The sequence below is a fragment of the Carassius auratus genome, unplaced genomic scaffold (genome assembly GCF_003368295.1).
Source record: "Carassius auratus strain Wakin unplaced genomic scaffold, ASM336829v1 scaf_tig00020199, whole genome shotgun sequence".
Classification (NCBI taxonomy): Eukaryota; Metazoa; Chordata; class Actinopteri; order Cypriniformes; family Cyprinidae; genus Carassius; species Carassius auratus.
This window is the reverse complement of record NW_020525010.1, coordinates 37,501-55,122: the sequence shown is the minus strand read 5'-3', so window position 1 is coordinate 55,122 and position 17,622 is coordinate 37,501. Positions and strand designations below refer to the sequence as shown.

The following is a 17,622-nucleotide window of genomic DNA, read 5'->3' as shown; positions in this document are numbered from 1 at the left end:
AGATGCAAATATTAAATAGGCCTATGTCGTTTTTTTTATATTTTATTTTATTTCAGTTAACATTTAATTTATTTAAATTTACCAAAAACATTGTAGCCATGCAGTCTTACTGAGGGAGAATTAAAGTTTTCTATAATTGAGGAGTTCTGTTGTCGATTAAAGTATCTTTTCAGCAAAGAAACAGAAAAGCGAACGCGTAAATGCTGCAGCACATGTACGACCTTGTAAAATGTGCGCTCGGGCGTTCCGTAGTCGCAGCTCTCCTCTGTTGTCACTTGACGAACATTTCATTTTAAGATGTAGACATTAGATTGTTTTTAATAGTAAATGAATGATGTCTTCTAAAGCCACGTCGCGAGGTTTTTATTTTAACACTGTTTTGTCTCTCGCGCGCTCTCTGGCTGCTCACCGTCCCGCTCCTCTTGACAAGGTGAGAGATTTACCTATTATTTCCTATTAGCGTCTGAAGCTAACAGCTAACACAAGCAAAACAAATCAAAACTGAATCAAATACCTGACGTCTTCTCTTATACATATAACCTTTATTAACATGTACATCCAAATGTTAATGACCAGCCTTTTAAATCGACTGACATTGCTTTATACAGTCATTCATTTTCTAGTTTTACGTGTTTCTCTTCAACCCCTCATTTATTTAAGGCTTGATTTAAGATCTATTTACGTTGTTAATTAATAATTGCTTAGTTTAAATGTTTTACTGATACTTTAACATTTACAATACAGTTATATGAAATAACTAGGGACAGCATAAAATGTTAATTTAATAATAATAATAATCAATTAAATGAAATCATCATTCAAAACACAAATGAAGGCACTTTTATTCAGTTTGTCAGATTTGGTCAACTGTTTATTGATTTCTAAATGTATTTCAGAGCTGTGTCGGCTGATGTTTGAGTAATAGTCATTTATATCTCAGAGATAAAGTTAAATATGCATTAACCCAGACACACCACAGTGTTGTTTTGTCATTAATTCCTGACAGGACGTGAAAAACCAGGTGTTTCGAGGGCGCGTCTGTAAAGAAAAGTCATTGTGACTCTGAGAACAAAACATTTTCTAAATCTTTACAAATGTGCTCTCAATGGAAACCAAGTATGTGTCACACTGGTGTCCTAAAAGTCAGTTTTGCATTCTGGTTTTTTGGGACCTTTTTGGCTGCATGATATAGTTTGACCCTTATTGCTTCAGAAGGAATGATTTAAAATGATTATAAACTTTTTTTCTGAAATGTACATGTTTACCTGAAAAAGACTTGATCAATAGTCTATTTTAAAGGGAAGTATGTTATAAACTTCCTTACACATTGGTGAACTTCTGAACATAATCTTGCATCATGTTTTTATGATGCGTGTACACCTGTTGTATTATTGAGTGGTGTCCAGTGCTATTTTAGTGTTATTTATATGCTATTATCATTTATATACATATTTTGAAATGGCTTATGTTTTTATATTTTTGATTTTATTTTAGTTAGTTTTTATTAATTTTATATGCTTTCGTCTTTTTATTAGTACGGTTTATATATATATTTATATATATTTACATATATACACACTAGGGGTGTAACGGTTCACAAAATTCACGGTTCGGTTCGATACGATACACTGATGTCACGGTTCGGTTCGGTTCGGTTCGGTACGTTTTAGATACAGCAAAATGCAAAAACATCTCAACTTTTCAGAATGCCGCAAGCGCACCGCGGGTCATGTGACAAGAACTAACCAATCAGCTTCATCCTTTCCCATAACAACGTTGAAAACTCAGCCAAGATGAAGGAACAGCTGATTATAGTTGTATATGGATTGCAATTTTGAAATAAATTTAGTAGCAGAGCTACTGCAAGCGATTTTTAGAGCTGCAAATCCATTTATCCTTCGCTGAAATTTCCGCGTCTCATGGAGAGAGCACGTCATTGTTGCTTAGCAAAGACAGACGCCTCATGAGCGCTTCTGCCCGAGCGCTTTGGAAAGGAGGAGAAAGACGTGCTTAGCGTTTTCCACGCGTTTTTAGGAGCGATATGTGAACGGACCCTAAGGCGCTCGCTCACTCAGCACGCGCTGAAGGCTCATTGCAAAATGTCTAATGCATTTAACAGACCAGAAATATAAGATCCTAAAATAACCAACAGGTCTGGTGTTTGGGTGCACTTTGGATTCCCTGTAAGCTATAATACTGGTGTCTAAATGCTGCAGGCATAGTTTGTTGCGTGCATGTTTCTCCTTTTTTTCGTCTTTTCCCAGATACTGACACAATAAGGTGATGTCGGCGTAAATGAGTTGACATGTTTCAAGTATTCACGCTGGTGTTTTTTTTTTTTTTAAAGCAATGAAGCAACCGCGCGAAGCCCTCACTATATAGGATTTTAGAAAGAATGCAGAGCACTAGTGTAGTGTGCAAACTTACCACAGTGTGGATTTCAGAAAGTGTGCAAAGACTTCACGTGCACACTTACCATAACATGGATTTACAAATAATGTTCTAAGGAGGGGCTCTCATGTCACTCTGATCGAGCAGCTCATAGATGGAATCATGCATCTCAAACAATATGTTTGAGAGTCATCTTCTTTTTCTAGTCTGTTAAACGCATTGGCCATTTTGCAACGAGCCTTCAGCGCGTACTGAGTGAGCGAGCGCCTGACTGAGTCATAACATAACATAAACATAAGTTGGTGTTTTTTTCTTCTTCGGGAGTGTCAGGGGCGTTGCCTGTTACGTCGTTTGGGTTATTGGGCTACCTTGTTGAACGCATATCATTATAATTCTCTTTTTTTTTCAAATATAATTAATTAGTCCAACGAACCGTTCGGTATGCATAATGCGTACCGCGTACCGAACCGAAAGCGTCGTACCGAACGGTTCAATACGAATACGCGTATCGTTACACCCCTAATACACACACATAAAAACATATATATGTGTGTGTGTGTGTGCATATATATATATATATATATATATATATATATATGTGTGTGTGTGTGTGTGTGTGTATATGTGTGTGTATAGATCGATAGATTTATGTTTTATAATTTTTTATCCAGTTTTATTTATTTCCAGTTAGTACCTTTTCATCTAATATTTATATTAAAATTTTGCCTTTTTATTTTAATAAAAAAGAGGGTTTTAATAGTTTTAGTTAACTTTAATATAACTCTAGTGGTGTCATGTTGAACTTGGTAGTTTGACACACTAAAAAAAATGCATGATTAGTTATTTATTACACATTAAAGACTGTCTCTTACTGCTTCTGACTGACGGAGAGAACATGTTTAAATACATTTGCATATTTGTCTAACATAGGTCCAGAAGCTTCAATGCATGTGTCCCGTGGACATCCGTGGTGTTTTCCAGCTGGACGAGCGGAGGAGAGATGCTGTGATCGCTCTCGGGATCTTCCTGCTGGAGTCTGAGCTGCAGGTACTGCTTTAACACGATTAAAGGAATAATCCAGAAACCAAAAATGTTAATGTAGTACTACTACAGTGTAAGCAAGTTAGTCAAAAGTATTTCAATAGCACCTTTCACAGACAAGGAGTTACGCTTTACAAAAAAAATAATACGTTTAGAAGTGAGCAATAATGGTCTGTAGTGCTGAATTGTATGTTTATTTGCTCCTCCAGCACAAGGACGCTATTGTCCCCTACTTGTTGGGTTTGCTGAAGGGATTACCCAGGGTGCAATGGATCGAGGAGAGCTCAGAGAGAAAAGGGCGAGGTATAAAAATATATTTTGGTCTTTTTATCACATTTCCTGATGGTATTCTCACTTACTCCTGATCTTGCATGCCTCTCATCTTTGCGGTTTCAGAAGCGCTTCCCGTTGCGGAGAATTTCTCCTTCTGTTTGGTGACCACGCTCTCAGACGTTGCTCAGATGGACGAGTCCATGCGAATCCAAGTGTGTCTCTGCTTGTTTCATTTGCTAATCTGAGTGAATCTGCAACCAAGACATGTGGTTGTCATAAGAGTGTAGTTCCTTGGTTCTGTTACTGATTTTACTGTCCTGTTGTATTTAAAGGGAGATGTTTAATTGCTGATAGGTTGTATTATCTCTTGCAGATTTTGGAGGCTGTAACGAACCTCATGCAGGTGCTACAGAAAATGTGTCAGAACATCGAAGGCCAAGATAAAGGTCAGTGTTTTCTTCCCATCCTGAATACCTTGCTCATATGAAATTCATAGCTTTCATAATGCAAGACAGATCAAAAAAGAAGGAAGGCATCTAGAATTGATTAGATATTGAAACATATTATTGGTTAACATTTTATGATTAATGAGAAATATTTGGGGTAGGATTTTTTAAAAATGTTTTTCAAATATTTTTTAACATGTTGTGAAATACTATAGCAATTTAGAACTAGACAAAAAAGTTGGTTAAGACAAACTTTAGGTTGGCTTGAGAAAGCCTAGCCTGAAACTTCTAAGCAGTTGTTGCCTAGCCAGAGAGTCTGAAAAAGTTTCAAGTTTGATGGCAAGTTACAAGCATGTCACTAGCATGTTTCTAGCATGATTAGCATGTCACTAGCATGTTTCTAGCATGATTAGCATGTCACTAGCATGTTTCTAGCATGATTAGCATGTCACTAGCATGATTAGCTTGTTACTAGCGTGTTTCTAGCATGAGTAGCATGTTTCTAGCATGATTAGCATGTCACTAGCATGATTAGCATGTCACTAGCATGATTAGCTTGTTACTAGCATGTTTCTAGCATGAGTAGCATGTCACTAGCATGTTTCTAGTATGATTAGCATGTCACTAGCATGATTAGCTTGTTACTAGCATGTTTCTAGCATGAGTAGCCTGTCACCAGCATGTTTCTAGCATGATTAGCATGTCACCACTATGATTAGCTTGTTACTAGCATGTTTCTAGCATGAGTAGCATGTCACTAGCATGTTTCTAGCATGATTAGCATGTTACTAACATTTTCGTAGCGTGATTAACAAGTTACAAGCATGATTAGCAAGTGACTAGCACACCGCTAGCATAATTAGCATTTTTAATGTTCAAATATTTTTTTACATGTTGTGAAATACCAATTTAGAATAACAAATTATTATAATATAAACATATTTTAATTAATAATAATTATTATAAATAATGGTCTATAATAAATTGAGCAGAATGATTTCTGAAGATCATGTGACACTGAAGACTGGAGTAATGATGCTGAAAATACAGCTTTGCATCACATGAATAAATTCTATTTTACAGTATATTCAAATAGAAAACATTTCTTTCAATTGCAATAATATTACAGTTTTAACTGTATTTTTGTTTCAAGAAATGCTGCCTTGGTGACCAGAAGAGACTTCTTTCAAAACAATATAAGTTCATTAATATTACAAACATTTGACTGGTAGTGTATTTAATTTGAAAATATATTTATATATATTTTAGAATATGTAGTTGTTTTTTTTATCACAATACGACAAGCTACAGTTAGTCAGAATCCATTTAAATAAATAAATAGGGTCCATTTTAATTTCATGTTGACTTAAATATTAGTGTCTCTTTCTTCTAAATGTTCCTTCCCAGAATACCTGTGTAAATACACCGTGCCCTGTCTGCTCGGCGTGGTGCGAGCGTTCGGCCGCTACAGCAACACAGAGGAGCCGCTGCTGTCCAAACTCTTCCCACGGGTCAGTCCTCAGCCCTTGGGTGCAGGAGACGGGGCAGAAGTCACCCGACGACGATCCTTTAACGATTTCCGCTCCATCTTACCCAGCTCACTCCTCACCGTCTGCCAGAGCGACACTTTACGCCGTAAAACCAGCAGCGTTTCCAGCATCTCACAACAGGTACCAGCAGAGGGCGTCCGCATCTTTCAGCAATCAACAAACTGAGGCTGGAAATGCATTCAACCGGAGATGAACGTTTTAAATTCATTTAAAGTCATGTTGCATGCGCTGCAAAAAATATCTTCCTCCATACAGGTATTTTTGTCTTGTTCTCCAGTGCAAATCTCTAAACATTCTTAAATACATTTACTTGAGATGCTAAAAGAAGATATGAAGGCAGAAACTAGTTTTTGTGTAATCATACAGTAAGCTCACTTCACTCTGATGAATTATTTTGTGTCCCCTTCCATTTATTCCTTAAATTGTGTTGGTCTTCAAAAGGTCTTTAATTTACTGTCACAGAAACCTGCAGAAACTCAGTGTCCTTTGATTAAAACGTGAAATAATACTCTAGTATCACAAACAAACTCTTGATAGGAATAAACTGCAATAAAAAAACAAGTTCTGTTAAGCAGTTGCTAAAGGTGCTTATATAGACACGTGCGATCAAAAAAAGCATTGTATACAATTGAAATACAAAAAAATAATAATAATACTAGATTATAAGATTCAGCATTTGTTGAATATGTGATTTTGTTAATAATGGCATCTTTTTGTTTTCTAGGGCAGTCCAGAACATGCCGGACTTCCTCCCAGTTCTCCCGCTGACCCTTCTGCTCCTTATTTTGAAGGTAACTTTTTTTACTATTAGTTTTGTTTACTAGACAGTATTTTTAATAGAGTAGACATGTTTGGACGAGCGTTTGATGCACAGAAATGCTGTCTAGGTTTGATGGTAGCTCTACACGATTATAACAGAAATCATAATTGTCGATTATTTCCTTGAAATTGTAATTGCGATTATTAATTACGATTATCCCTATTATTTGCTGTTAATACCATTTTCTGATGCAACTGCATGCCGTATTTATATATGAAAATAAACAAGTTGAAAACTTTAAAGCCTCAAATGTCAACCATACTTGGGATTGGTTTCTTCTTCCAGTAAAAATATGAATTGTATTATAATGTTATATTAAAGCTAAAATGAAAATAATGGGAACAACCCTTAAGATAGCATGCAGAAAGAAAAAAATGCATCTTAACCAATCAGAATAACATAAGTGAACTAACTACAGCTTTGAATGATTACATAATTGTGACATCCATAATTGTAATCAGGATTCGATTATAATTGATGGGTGTTTCCCTGGTTTTGTTTCTGTGCTCCAGCGGGCTCGTATCTTCCTGACGGCAGCGCTGTGGACCCTGACTACTATTTCTCCACCATCAGCTCCAGTTTCTCCGTCTCGCCGCTCTTCACGGGCAGCAACAGTAAAGGGTTTGATGCACCGCTGGATTTACTGAGGCAGCTTCTGCAGATGGTCAGTCTCTGGATGCTTTCCACTACTGGAGTATATCATGTGATATATTTTTGTTCACTCTTTGGTTCCTTCTCTTCTCGGATAGGTCGAGCGGTTTGTGTCAGAATCCTTTATGAAGACACTGGATCAGACTATGGTTGGGGTTCTGGAGGTACCTGCTTTGATTCGGATGCTTCTGCTTTGTTCTGTTCAAGAGACACTCTGTTGGTTTCTGGACATTTGCTTTCTCTTGCAGGTCAATGCATCAGTTAATCTCTTCTACAAGACATTCAGTGATCCGCTGTATGTGGCCATCTTTAAAATGCTGAGAGACACTTTATACTACATGAAAGGTACATTGATAATAGTGTGTAATGCATGGATTTGATTTTTTAAAACCTTGAAATAGTGTTAATTCAAACATGTTGTTTTTATTCTGTTACAAGTACATGCATTTTAATAAATTACAAAATAAATAATTTTTCCTCTTATTTTTATTATTGTTATTATTGTGATATCACTATCTGTTAACATTTATTATCTCTTATAGCAATATATTTTAATTTATTGTGATTATTTATATAATTAAATTATATTTTTTCTATTCTATTCTATTCTATTTTTTTAATTATGTATATTATATAAATATTTGCAATTTATTACAGTAATAAAAATCAAATTATTTTTGTGCCATTATATGTATTATTAATCTGCTATATTTATAGTAATTGTTGTTGTTATTATTAATAATTGTATCATTCTTATTCTATTGTATGTATTATTATAACAATCAATAAAAATAATATATTGACAAATAAATAAAATATAACCAAAATGTGTTTAAAAAATAGCACATGTGCTATTATAATTATTATTAATGAGTTATATTTAATATTATAAAAACAAATAAATCAAATCAAATTAAAAAAAATGTAAAATTGGCATCAAAATATTTAAATAATTAGTAGAAAGGTTTTTTTTTTAGGTAAATTTTACGAAAAATAAATAAAAAGAAAATATATTTTTCTACACATATTAGCAAAATCAGGTAAGCCACAAAATGTTGTTTAACATCTCTGAGTAACTCTAGTTTCTGGTTTTGGTAACCCCTGCTACTGTTATGTGATGGTTTGATGTAGACCTGCAGGTGTCGTTCGTGAAGGAGGTTCATGACTTCGTTCTGGAGCAGTTCAGCAGCAGTCAGTCTGAGCTGCAGAGGATCCTGCATGACGTGGAGAATCTGCACAGCGAGCTGAACCCGCTCAAACTGCGCTGTCAGGCCAATGCTGCCTGCGTGGACCTCATGGTGTGGGCCGTCACCGAGGAGCAGGGTGAGACTCGCATCATGTATCTCACATCTGTGTCATCTGACTTCTCTAACCATTTATTCTTTGGCTCGTTTCTGTCAGGTGCAGAAAACCTCTGCACAAAACTAACCGAGAAGCTGCAGTCCAAGACGTCCAGCAAGGTCATCATCGCTCACATGCCTCTGCTCATCTGCAGCCTACAGGTGCGTCCAGAGTTCATTTTCATTTCATTTTGAACATTTAAGGGTTAAAAAGCAACATTTGTGGCATTTCTTGGAGCAGGGTCTCGGACGGCTGTGTGAGCGTTTCCCAGTGGTTGCTCATTCAGTCACCATGTCTCTAAGAGATTTCCTAGTGGTGCCTTCACCTGTGCTAGTGAAGCTCTACAAATACCACAGTCAGTACAACACAGGTGAGATCCTCCCCTTCATATCTAGATTTATGCTGCGTATATTTGCTGAAAATGTACTCATCCTCAGGCCATCCAAGATTAGGACAGTGTTGGGAACGTTACTTTAAAAAAGTAATTAGTTATAGTTACTCACTACTTGTTCCAAAAAGTAACTGAGTTAGTAACTGAATTACTCTATAATAAAAGTAATTTGTTACCAGGGAAAGTAACTATTTGCGTTACTGTAAAAAAAAAAAAAAAAAAAAAAGTTGCTACATGTCAAAGAATTTGTACTTTTTTTTTTTTTTTCGCAGTTTTCACAAGTCAGTTGAAATGAGTAGAACAGACAGGTGTTCGTACATAACTTTCAATATTTATTGCACGTCAACAGACAGCAAGAGTTTTATCCTGCACTTCAAGTATTATCTTTGTAAGAAACGTGTTTTTGGCCACTAGCTTTGTAGATGCGTGTGTCACACATTACATGAACACATTACATGCACGTTCTTGCCTTTGACCACAATGAATTTGAAATAGTGCTTATATCTTCACCTTGAAAATGCCAACTTTTCATCGGATTGCTCCTGACTCGCCATCTCTGCTGTGAATCTCTGTGTAACTGTTGCGTGTGTGTGTGTGTGTGTTTGGCACCGCTGGGGCTGCCGCGTGTGCCGGCATGTGTGTAAAAACACTGGCTCTGATTGGCTACCATGAAACACATGACTCTGCCTTAGCCAATCATAATCGCTTATCTCGTCATTAACCCACCTCCTCACTCGCTGTGTGAGCCAGGGGTGCGTTCGGATTGCATAGTTTATTAAATCTATGCATAGTAACGCACCGCATTTAACGTTCAGTAACGTTAACAGCGTTGTAACGACGGGAAAAGTAATTAGTTAGATTACCACGTTACTGAAAAAATAACGTCGTTACCTAACGCCGTTCTTTTAAACACCGTTATTCCAAACGCTGGATTAGGATGAGTTGGTTTCTGCATCAGATTTGTAGAAATGTAGCATTGGATCACTTGCTCACCAATGGGTGCTCTGCAGTGAATGGGTGCCGTCAGAATGAGAGTCCAAACCAGTGTTGAGTACTCGAGACTCGGACTCGGTCTTGGACTCGGTCTCGAGACCGTATTTTAATGGTCTCGGTCTTGTCATGGACTCGTGTGCATTTTGACTCGGTATTGACTCGGACTCGAACATATTAGGAATCGGACTTATGCCCGAGTCCACTCGAGTCCCAATCAAAATATTTCATGATTATTAATTTCATGATTATTACTTTATGATAATGTTTATTTAAATTGATGTATGTTTGAGACATCCAATGACTGGTGATTTTCTTTTGACGTGAGACGTTGGACCAGCGACACACTGGATGTGTGGCGCAAGCGTCTCAGCTGCGTGGCGTGTCTGTTTTTAATTCGGCTCCCATTTTAACAGGTTAGAGCTTGCAGACTGCCTGCGTGAGACGCGCGTAAAACCCGTGCATGCTAGAAATAGAACCGACGCCTATTTTTCACGCGACACGCGTGCATGTTGGAAGCGCTTCCAGGCAAAAAAGTAAAATATGTTTATATGTCATTTTGTACACAAATACATATTAATTCATGACATTTTGATATTTGAAAGTCTATAGGTTGGCATAAATTCAGATATAAATGTAATTTAAAAATAAATTAATAATGAACGATTTTCAAATATTGCACCTGTCAAACATACTCTATTGTGCCGTCAATACTGTTGACGGTGTCCTATCAGTAGGTATGTATAAAAAAAAAAAAAAAAAAAAAAAAAAAAAAAATAAATTTGATATTGTTGTCATGAAGACAAGAGCCTGGTTTTTCGGCGGCCTCCCTCTGTCTCCTACAGCAGCAGCAGTGCGCCAAGCGCCGCGTGCAGGCACGCTTCTGGTGTGTAAAGACACAGAAAACGCGAAGCAGCCACCACCTTTCTGGCACGCAGCAGAGAAGCCACGCAGCCAGTGTGTCACCGGCCTTAAGTTACCCTCCTGCCATCCGCCTGTAGTGATCCCGCTTTCCAGGAAGCCACATTGCTACATTATTTCTCTCAGCTGTGTTATTTTTACAAAGTAGGACAACATGGTCACAGAAAAAAAAACAAATATCGTTTTATAAACTTATATAATGAATACAGACACAGACTGACTGTCTCAACACTAATCATCTCCCCCCAAAAACATGTCTGACAGAATGCATTGAACTTATATGGCATTTGATCCAGCTTTCTTCCCCTGGCACATACACACTTTTGCATGAAATTTTCCTGGACTGTCAGTTGGCTCTTGTGTGTATGCCCTCCGTAACTAAAAAAAAAACTTGGACTAGTGTGTATTTTACCCTGCATTAAAATGCACCATCCAGGGAAATAAGCATTAGATTATCCGTTGCTGTTACAGAAAGTTATAAAATGGTAACTGTTGTCAGTCCCCGCTTCCTCTGCACCAGTAGAGAGTGTTTTTAGTCGGGGTGGATTGATCATGAGACCACATCGTGCTTGGTTGGGTAGCTGGATGGTCTCCTCACTTATTTTTTTGAAAAGTAATTATGCCCATCTGTAATCCTCACAACATCTAAAGTGCACATAATCCAAGACATTGTAAGGATATTAGCAGTCATTAGTTAAGCTTCAAGGTTAAAAGTTATGTAAAAGCTGTTACAGTTGAACATTTACAGGTATAGTGCTACAGTAATGTTACTTGTACTAGAAAGGTTATATGGATGTGTATAGTGGTACAACGATGTTATGTGAAAATGAGCACTTAATATTGACAAGTTACAATTCATAATACTAATAAAATTACCTTTAAACCACATACTATGTGGCCCTTTTACCCTTTATTATTTCCACCAAACATTTTACATACTCTTGAAGATTTCTTTAGGTCTTGTCTCAGACCCAATCTCTCTGGTCTCGGTCTTGACTCGGACTCGACCCTTTCTGAACTCGGTCTTGACTCGGACTCGACCCTCTCTGGACTCGATCTGGACTCGGACTCGAATGAGCTGGTCTCGACTACAACACTGGTCCAAACAGCTGATAAAAACATCACCCATTCACTGCGGAGCATCCATTGCTTAACAAGTGATGCTACATTTCTCTAAATTTGTTTCAATGATGAAACAAGCTCATCTGCATCTCACATGGCCTGAGATCGAGTGCATTTTCAGCAATTTGTCTTTTTTTTTGTGAACTATTGCTTTAAGAATATAAAAATTTGAATCAGCGCAAGCAGTCCAACTCCATTTCCCACTAAACAGGAACAGGAGAGATCAAGATCCATGTGACCAATGAGCATTCCCAGTCCACCTTTAGTTCTCACTCCAGTAAGAAGAGCCAGCCATCCATGTATGAGCAGCTCCGAGACATTTCCATCGACAATATATGCAGGTAAACCTCATTTATACCTTATTAAATGATTTGCAGCTGAAAGTGATGCCTGGTTCTTCTACAAGAGTTTAGGAGTAGAGTTTTCCACATCATAGTATGTTAAAGTTTGCAGCAAATCAGTATATCAGAATGGTTTCTGAAGATCATGTGACACTGAAGACTGCTGTAATGATGCAGAAAATTCAGCTGTGCATCACAGGAATACTTTGCATTTGAAATATCATTCGTATGGAATTCTTAGTTCACCACAGTTCTAATAAGTCACTAATTAGGGACTTTTTGTGTCATTCCAGGTGTTTAAAAGCAGGTTTGTGCATGGACTCGGTCATTGTTGAGGCTTTCCTAGCCAGTCTTTCCAACCGTCTCTACATCTCGCAGGAAAATGACAAGTATGTTCTTAAAATCTGAAAATAAATCATGCATCTTGATCCAACATGAAATGATATTGGTTATTAAATACTTAAAAGTCTTTCATTCTTATTCTAAATCTCTGAAGCGGATTTTAAGAAAATGGGGCAATCCCTAAAACATGATTTGTGTTCCTTTCCCACAGGGACGCCCACCTCATCCCGGATCACACTATCCGAGCATTAGGACACATCGCCGTGGCCCTGAGGGACACTCCTCGTGTGATGGAGCCCATTCTTCAGATCCTGCAGCAGAAGTTCTGCCAGCCGCCGTCTCAGCTCGACGTCCTCATCATAGATCAGCTGGGCTGTATGGTCATCACAGGAAACGTACGCCAGCGTTTCTGTCTTCTGTCACAGGAAGTGGTTTGATCGGCCTGATGGGGCTAATGTTTCCTGTCTGTTTGTCTCCCACAGCAATACATTTATCAGGAAGTCTGGAACTTGTTCCAGCAGATTAGTGTGAAGGCCAGCTCGATGGTTTACTCCACCAAAGACTACAAGGATCATGGATACAGGTGATGATCTACAGTGGATTGTTTCAGGCTTGGCGACTTTTCCTTTCTGCTGTATGTGGATGGAGAAAAATCATATTACCGTATTTTCCGGACTATAAGTCACACTTTTTTTCATAGTTTGGCTGGTCCTGCGACTTATAGTCAGGTGTGACTATTTAATAATTATTTATCAAAATTAATTAGACATGAACCGAGAGAAATGAACCAAGAGAAAACATTACCGTCTCCAGCCGCCAGAGGGCGCTCTATACTGCTCAGTTCTCCTGTAGTCTACACTGAAGACATAGAGCGCCCTCTCGTGGCTGGAGACGGTAATGTTTTCTCTTGGTTCTTGGTGCCAAATAAATGCGACTTATAGTCCAGTGTGACTTATATATGTTTTTTTACTCATCATGACGTATTTTTGGACTGATTCGACTTATACTCAGGTGCGACTTATAGTCCGAAAAATACGGTAATTGCACTAGATAAAATCAAGCACATTTTTTTTTTATTTGTCTAGCCGTAATTGACTTGCCAAGTAATCAATGTAAAAACAACGTCAACAACACATACTGACTAAAAATAATAAATTATTTTAATTTACATAATTAACACAATAAACCAAATAAACAAAATTAAATATTATAAAAAATATTTATTTTATTATTAATTTATTTTTAAGCAGCCTCTTATGAACACTGAGGCTAAAGTAACATTAATATTGTATAATATAGGTTTAGATTTTAATATATAAATAAAATGAAATTCAGGTGTGTCATCAGTGGAGAATATTACATTTTAAATTATATATAAATAGAAAACAGTTATTTATATTAACAATGTTACTGTTTTTACTAATCAAATAAACGCAGCCTTAGGGAACAGTAAAGAGACTTCTTTAGAAAAAAAAAACATTAAAATAACTAGTATATACTGGACTATGGACTATTATACACTACATATGAATATGTATAAATAATATGAAAATTCAGTAAGTCGGGAGAAATTCTCAATGCATTGCTATACTGTTTCATCTTAATGTTGTCAGTGATGTCAGTTTGGTGGTGTTTATGCAGACACTGTTCTCTGGCCGTGATCAATGCTCTGGCCAACATCGCAGCAAACCTGCAGACGGAGCAGATGGTGGATGAGCTGCTGGTGAATCTGCTGGAGCTGTTTGTGCAGCTGGGGCTGGAGGGGAAGAGAGCCAGCGAAAGATCCAGTGAGAAGGGCCCGGCCCTCAAGGTACCCAACCTTCACATTATAGCCCTGTATTATTATTTCTCTGATTCATTGTAGAAGCAGCATGCAATGTACAGCACATCTAGCATTCATCATATGGGACACTGTAAATGTTATAAGGGTTAAAGAGGAATTAGAGAAAGGTAGTGTGGTCTGCTAAAAGTTGCAACAGGAAGGGTTGCTTGAATTCAGAGGACAGTGCTGTAATAGGATATGAGACTTGCATGACACATCTAGCTAAAATGTGACTCTAGACCACAAATGCAGATATAAAGGTATTTTTTATTTTTATTTTTTATTTTTATTTTTATAAATAAGCTTTTTTTTATTGATGTATGGCTTGTTATGATAGTACAATATCTGGCCGAGATTCAACTGTTTAAAAAAGTCTAAATCTTGAGAAAATCGACTATAAAGTTGTATAAAATAAAGTTCTTAGCAATGCATATTACTAATCAAAAATTAATTATATTATATTGATATATTTACAGTAGGATATTTACAAAATATCTTCATGGAACATGATCTTTACTTAATATCCTAATGATTTTTGGCATAAAAGAAAAATCTATAATTTTGACCCAGATCATGTATTTTTGGCTATTACTACAAATATACCCCAGAGACTTCAGACTGCTCTTGTGCTCCAGAGACACAAATGGAGTATTTGAGTAATGTAGTGTTTCTGCTTTTGAATGTGTGTTTTTCCTCAGGCGTCCAGCAGCGCTGGGAATTTAGGAGTTCTGATTCCTGTCATTGCTGTGGTAAGAGAATGGCATTTCTGCAAATGGGACACATTTTTTTCTTAATATTCGTTTCATGATATAGAAATAAATAATTAGGTGAATGAATAAAGATGAAACTTTTATAGTTACTGTTTTACTCTTTAACCAGCTTTTTTACTGAACCAAAAATCTATATAAATGAAAAAAAAAAAGTTTTGTTTGCGAAGTTAGTTTTTTACTGTGCCCCACATAAATTGTAATTTTATTACAAGGGCTACAAAAAAACAGTAATATTGTGAAATATTATTACAATTCAAGTCTTCAATAATGTGTTTCTTGTTAAATGTTTTCCTGTAACGATGCAATAATTTGTTATTTTGTTTATGACTGTCATAAATTCTACATTGTCATCATGGGAATAAATCACATTTGAAAATATATTTCAAATAGAAAATAACATTTAAAAATATGATTGTTTTACTTTATTTGTAATCAAATAAATCTAACCCAGATTTGGACATTTTTATTGCAAAATGTAAAATGTAATGTAAAATTCGCAAACTCTGTTAATTAAAATGTATACGCTTTATTTTACTCTCCAAATATAATAATTTTGGTTAAAACCCGATTGTGTCAAGCTGTTCATAATTTCATCTGTCTGTTTTTTTTTTTTTTTTTTTTATACAGCTGACCAAACGTTTGCCGCCCATAAAAGAGGCCAAACCGAGACTGCAGAAGCTGTTCAGAGATTTCTGGCTGTATTCGGTTGTGATGGGCTTCGCTGTCGAGGGCTCAGGTCAATCACTTATATAAGTAAAAATATTTATAACGGTTTATTTTCTTAAGATTTTACTTATTTTCTAGTTAAAAATACCTAATCGTAGTTATATATGAACGAAGGAAGCTCTGTAATAATTCTGCTACTATTTCTGTGTTAAAAATAACCCAATATTAAATAACAGATTAGCATTAGCCATCCAATTTGAAGGTCTGAATATTGATTGATTTGGTCATGTTTCACGTCCAGGTTTGTGGCCGGAGGAGTGGTACGAGGGAGTGTGTGAGATCGCAACCAAATCCCCGCTGCTGATGTTCCCGAGCGGAGAACCGCTGCGCTCAGAGCTGCAGTATAACTCTGCGCTGAAGAACGACACGGCCACTTCAGTACGACTACATCAGTCTGACTCTTGATATCAAAGACGGATTGCTCCCTGCTTCACCAAATCAGACGCTTTTTCTTCTAGATCTTTATACAACACCCAAAGTTTCAAAGCAGCTTCACAGTGATGAATAATGTTGCAAAATTTTATCAATTATGAAGCAAACTCATTCGCAATATGGAAGACAATAGTGTCATTACCCTATAGAGGCCCGTATACATCAACAAATTAAAAAAACTGCGACTTTTTATCTCACAATTCAGAGAAAAAAAGTCGTAAGTATGAGATATAAACGTTTCCCTCACAAATCTGAATTTACAGCACACGATTTTGCATTGATTGCAGAATGTATTTTAATTCTGACATTTTTCCTTGAGTTTACATTTTGCAATTCTAGTAAATATATATGGATTAGTAATATGCATTGCTAAGAATTTATTTGGACAACTTTAAAAGCTATTTTCTCAGTTGTTTAATGTTTTTGCTCCCTCAGATTCCAGATTTTCAAATAGTGGCATCTCAGACAAATATTGTCAGATTCTAATAAACCATACAGCAATGGAAAGCTTATTTATTCAGATTTCAAAGAATGTACACTTTAAGACTGGTTTTGTGGTCCAGCGCTCATTATGGTTTAGTTCCCCGCCCCAGTATATATTCAGTTACTTTAATTGATTAAATATAAACATTTAGTCCACTAGAAAAAATCTTTATTTGGGGGCAGCCCTGGTTTATGTTCCTCACTTGTGAGTTTATATGAGAAATCTGAGTATGAGTTTTTTTATGAGGAAATCATAAAGTCACAAATAACTTTTGTGGCGACAAATTGCTAATGCTACCGATTATGAATTGTCTAGTTCAGCATGACGGCTGAAATTGAGCAGTTTTTAGCTGTGAACTGAACTGAATGTGTTGTGTTTGTAGGCCGAGCTGAATGATTTGAGAAGCACCATCATTAACCTGCTGGATCCTCCGCCGGAGGTGGCTGCGCTCATCAATAAACTGGACTTCGCCATGTCCACCTACCTGCTGTCCGTCTACCGTCTGGAGCACATGAGGTGCGTGAGGAAATCCCGCTCTGTTTCAGACTGGTGTATTTCCTTGCTTCAACATGACCACGTGTGTCTTCTCAGGGTGTTACGCTCTCTGGATGCCGATCGCTTTCAAGTGATGTTTCGATATTTTGAGGACCGAGCGATCCAGAAGGATAAATCAGGTGGGCTACAACATTCATCTGTTTCTGGATGATTTAAGACGACTTCTGATTCTGTTTTCTACTTTTCACTAGCACTCCTGTATATATTCTGAAG

The 17,622-nt window shown here is 36.8% G+C and overlaps 1 protein-coding gene across 2 annotated transcripts in view; it reads left to right on the top strand.

Moving 5' to 3' along the window:
- The first annotated feature begins 239 nt into the window (after positions 1 to 239).
- The window catches only part of LOC113076367 (phosphatidylinositol 4-kinase alpha-like), a 39,673-nt gene continuing 22,290 nt past the window's right edge, over positions 240 to 17,622 (top strand). The window contains exons 1-23 of one of the 2 annotated variants that reach the window (XM_026249010.1): positions 240 to 430; positions 3,322 to 3,438; positions 3,642 to 3,735; positions 3,829 to 3,917; positions 4,079 to 4,151; positions 5,559 to 5,821; positions 6,426 to 6,492; positions 7,034 to 7,185; positions 7,271 to 7,336; positions 7,421 to 7,517; positions 8,304 to 8,495; positions 8,574 to 8,674; positions 8,754 to 8,883; positions 12,149 to 12,278; positions 12,572 to 12,667; positions 12,832 to 13,015; positions 13,103 to 13,203; positions 14,262 to 14,430; positions 15,141 to 15,191; positions 15,840 to 15,948; positions 16,180 to 16,316; positions 17,237 to 17,370; positions 17,446 to 17,528. In XM_026249010.1, the coding sequence (XP_026104795.1) occupies positions 332 to 430; positions 3,322 to 3,438; positions 3,642 to 3,735; positions 3,829 to 3,917; positions 4,079 to 4,151; positions 5,559 to 5,821; positions 6,426 to 6,492; positions 7,034 to 7,185; positions 7,271 to 7,336; positions 7,421 to 7,517; positions 8,304 to 8,495; positions 8,574 to 8,674; positions 8,754 to 8,883; positions 12,149 to 12,278; positions 12,572 to 12,667; positions 12,832 to 13,015; positions 13,103 to 13,203; positions 14,262 to 14,430; positions 15,141 to 15,191; positions 15,840 to 15,948; positions 16,180 to 16,316; positions 17,237 to 17,370; positions 17,446 to 17,528 (2,734 nt within the window). In that variant the 5' untranslated portion in view covers positions 240 to 331. The remainder of the gene's footprint in view (positions 431 to 3,321; positions 3,439 to 3,641; positions 3,736 to 3,828; positions 3,918 to 4,078; positions 4,152 to 5,558; positions 5,822 to 6,425; positions 6,493 to 7,033; positions 7,186 to 7,270; positions 7,337 to 7,420; positions 7,518 to 8,303; positions 8,496 to 8,573; positions 8,675 to 8,753; positions 8,884 to 12,148; positions 12,279 to 12,571; positions 12,668 to 12,831; positions 13,016 to 13,102; positions 13,204 to 14,261; positions 14,431 to 15,140; positions 15,192 to 15,839; positions 15,949 to 16,179; positions 16,317 to 17,236; positions 17,371 to 17,445; positions 17,529 to 17,622) is intronic. The other variant, XM_026249011.1, reaches the window with a different exon arrangement.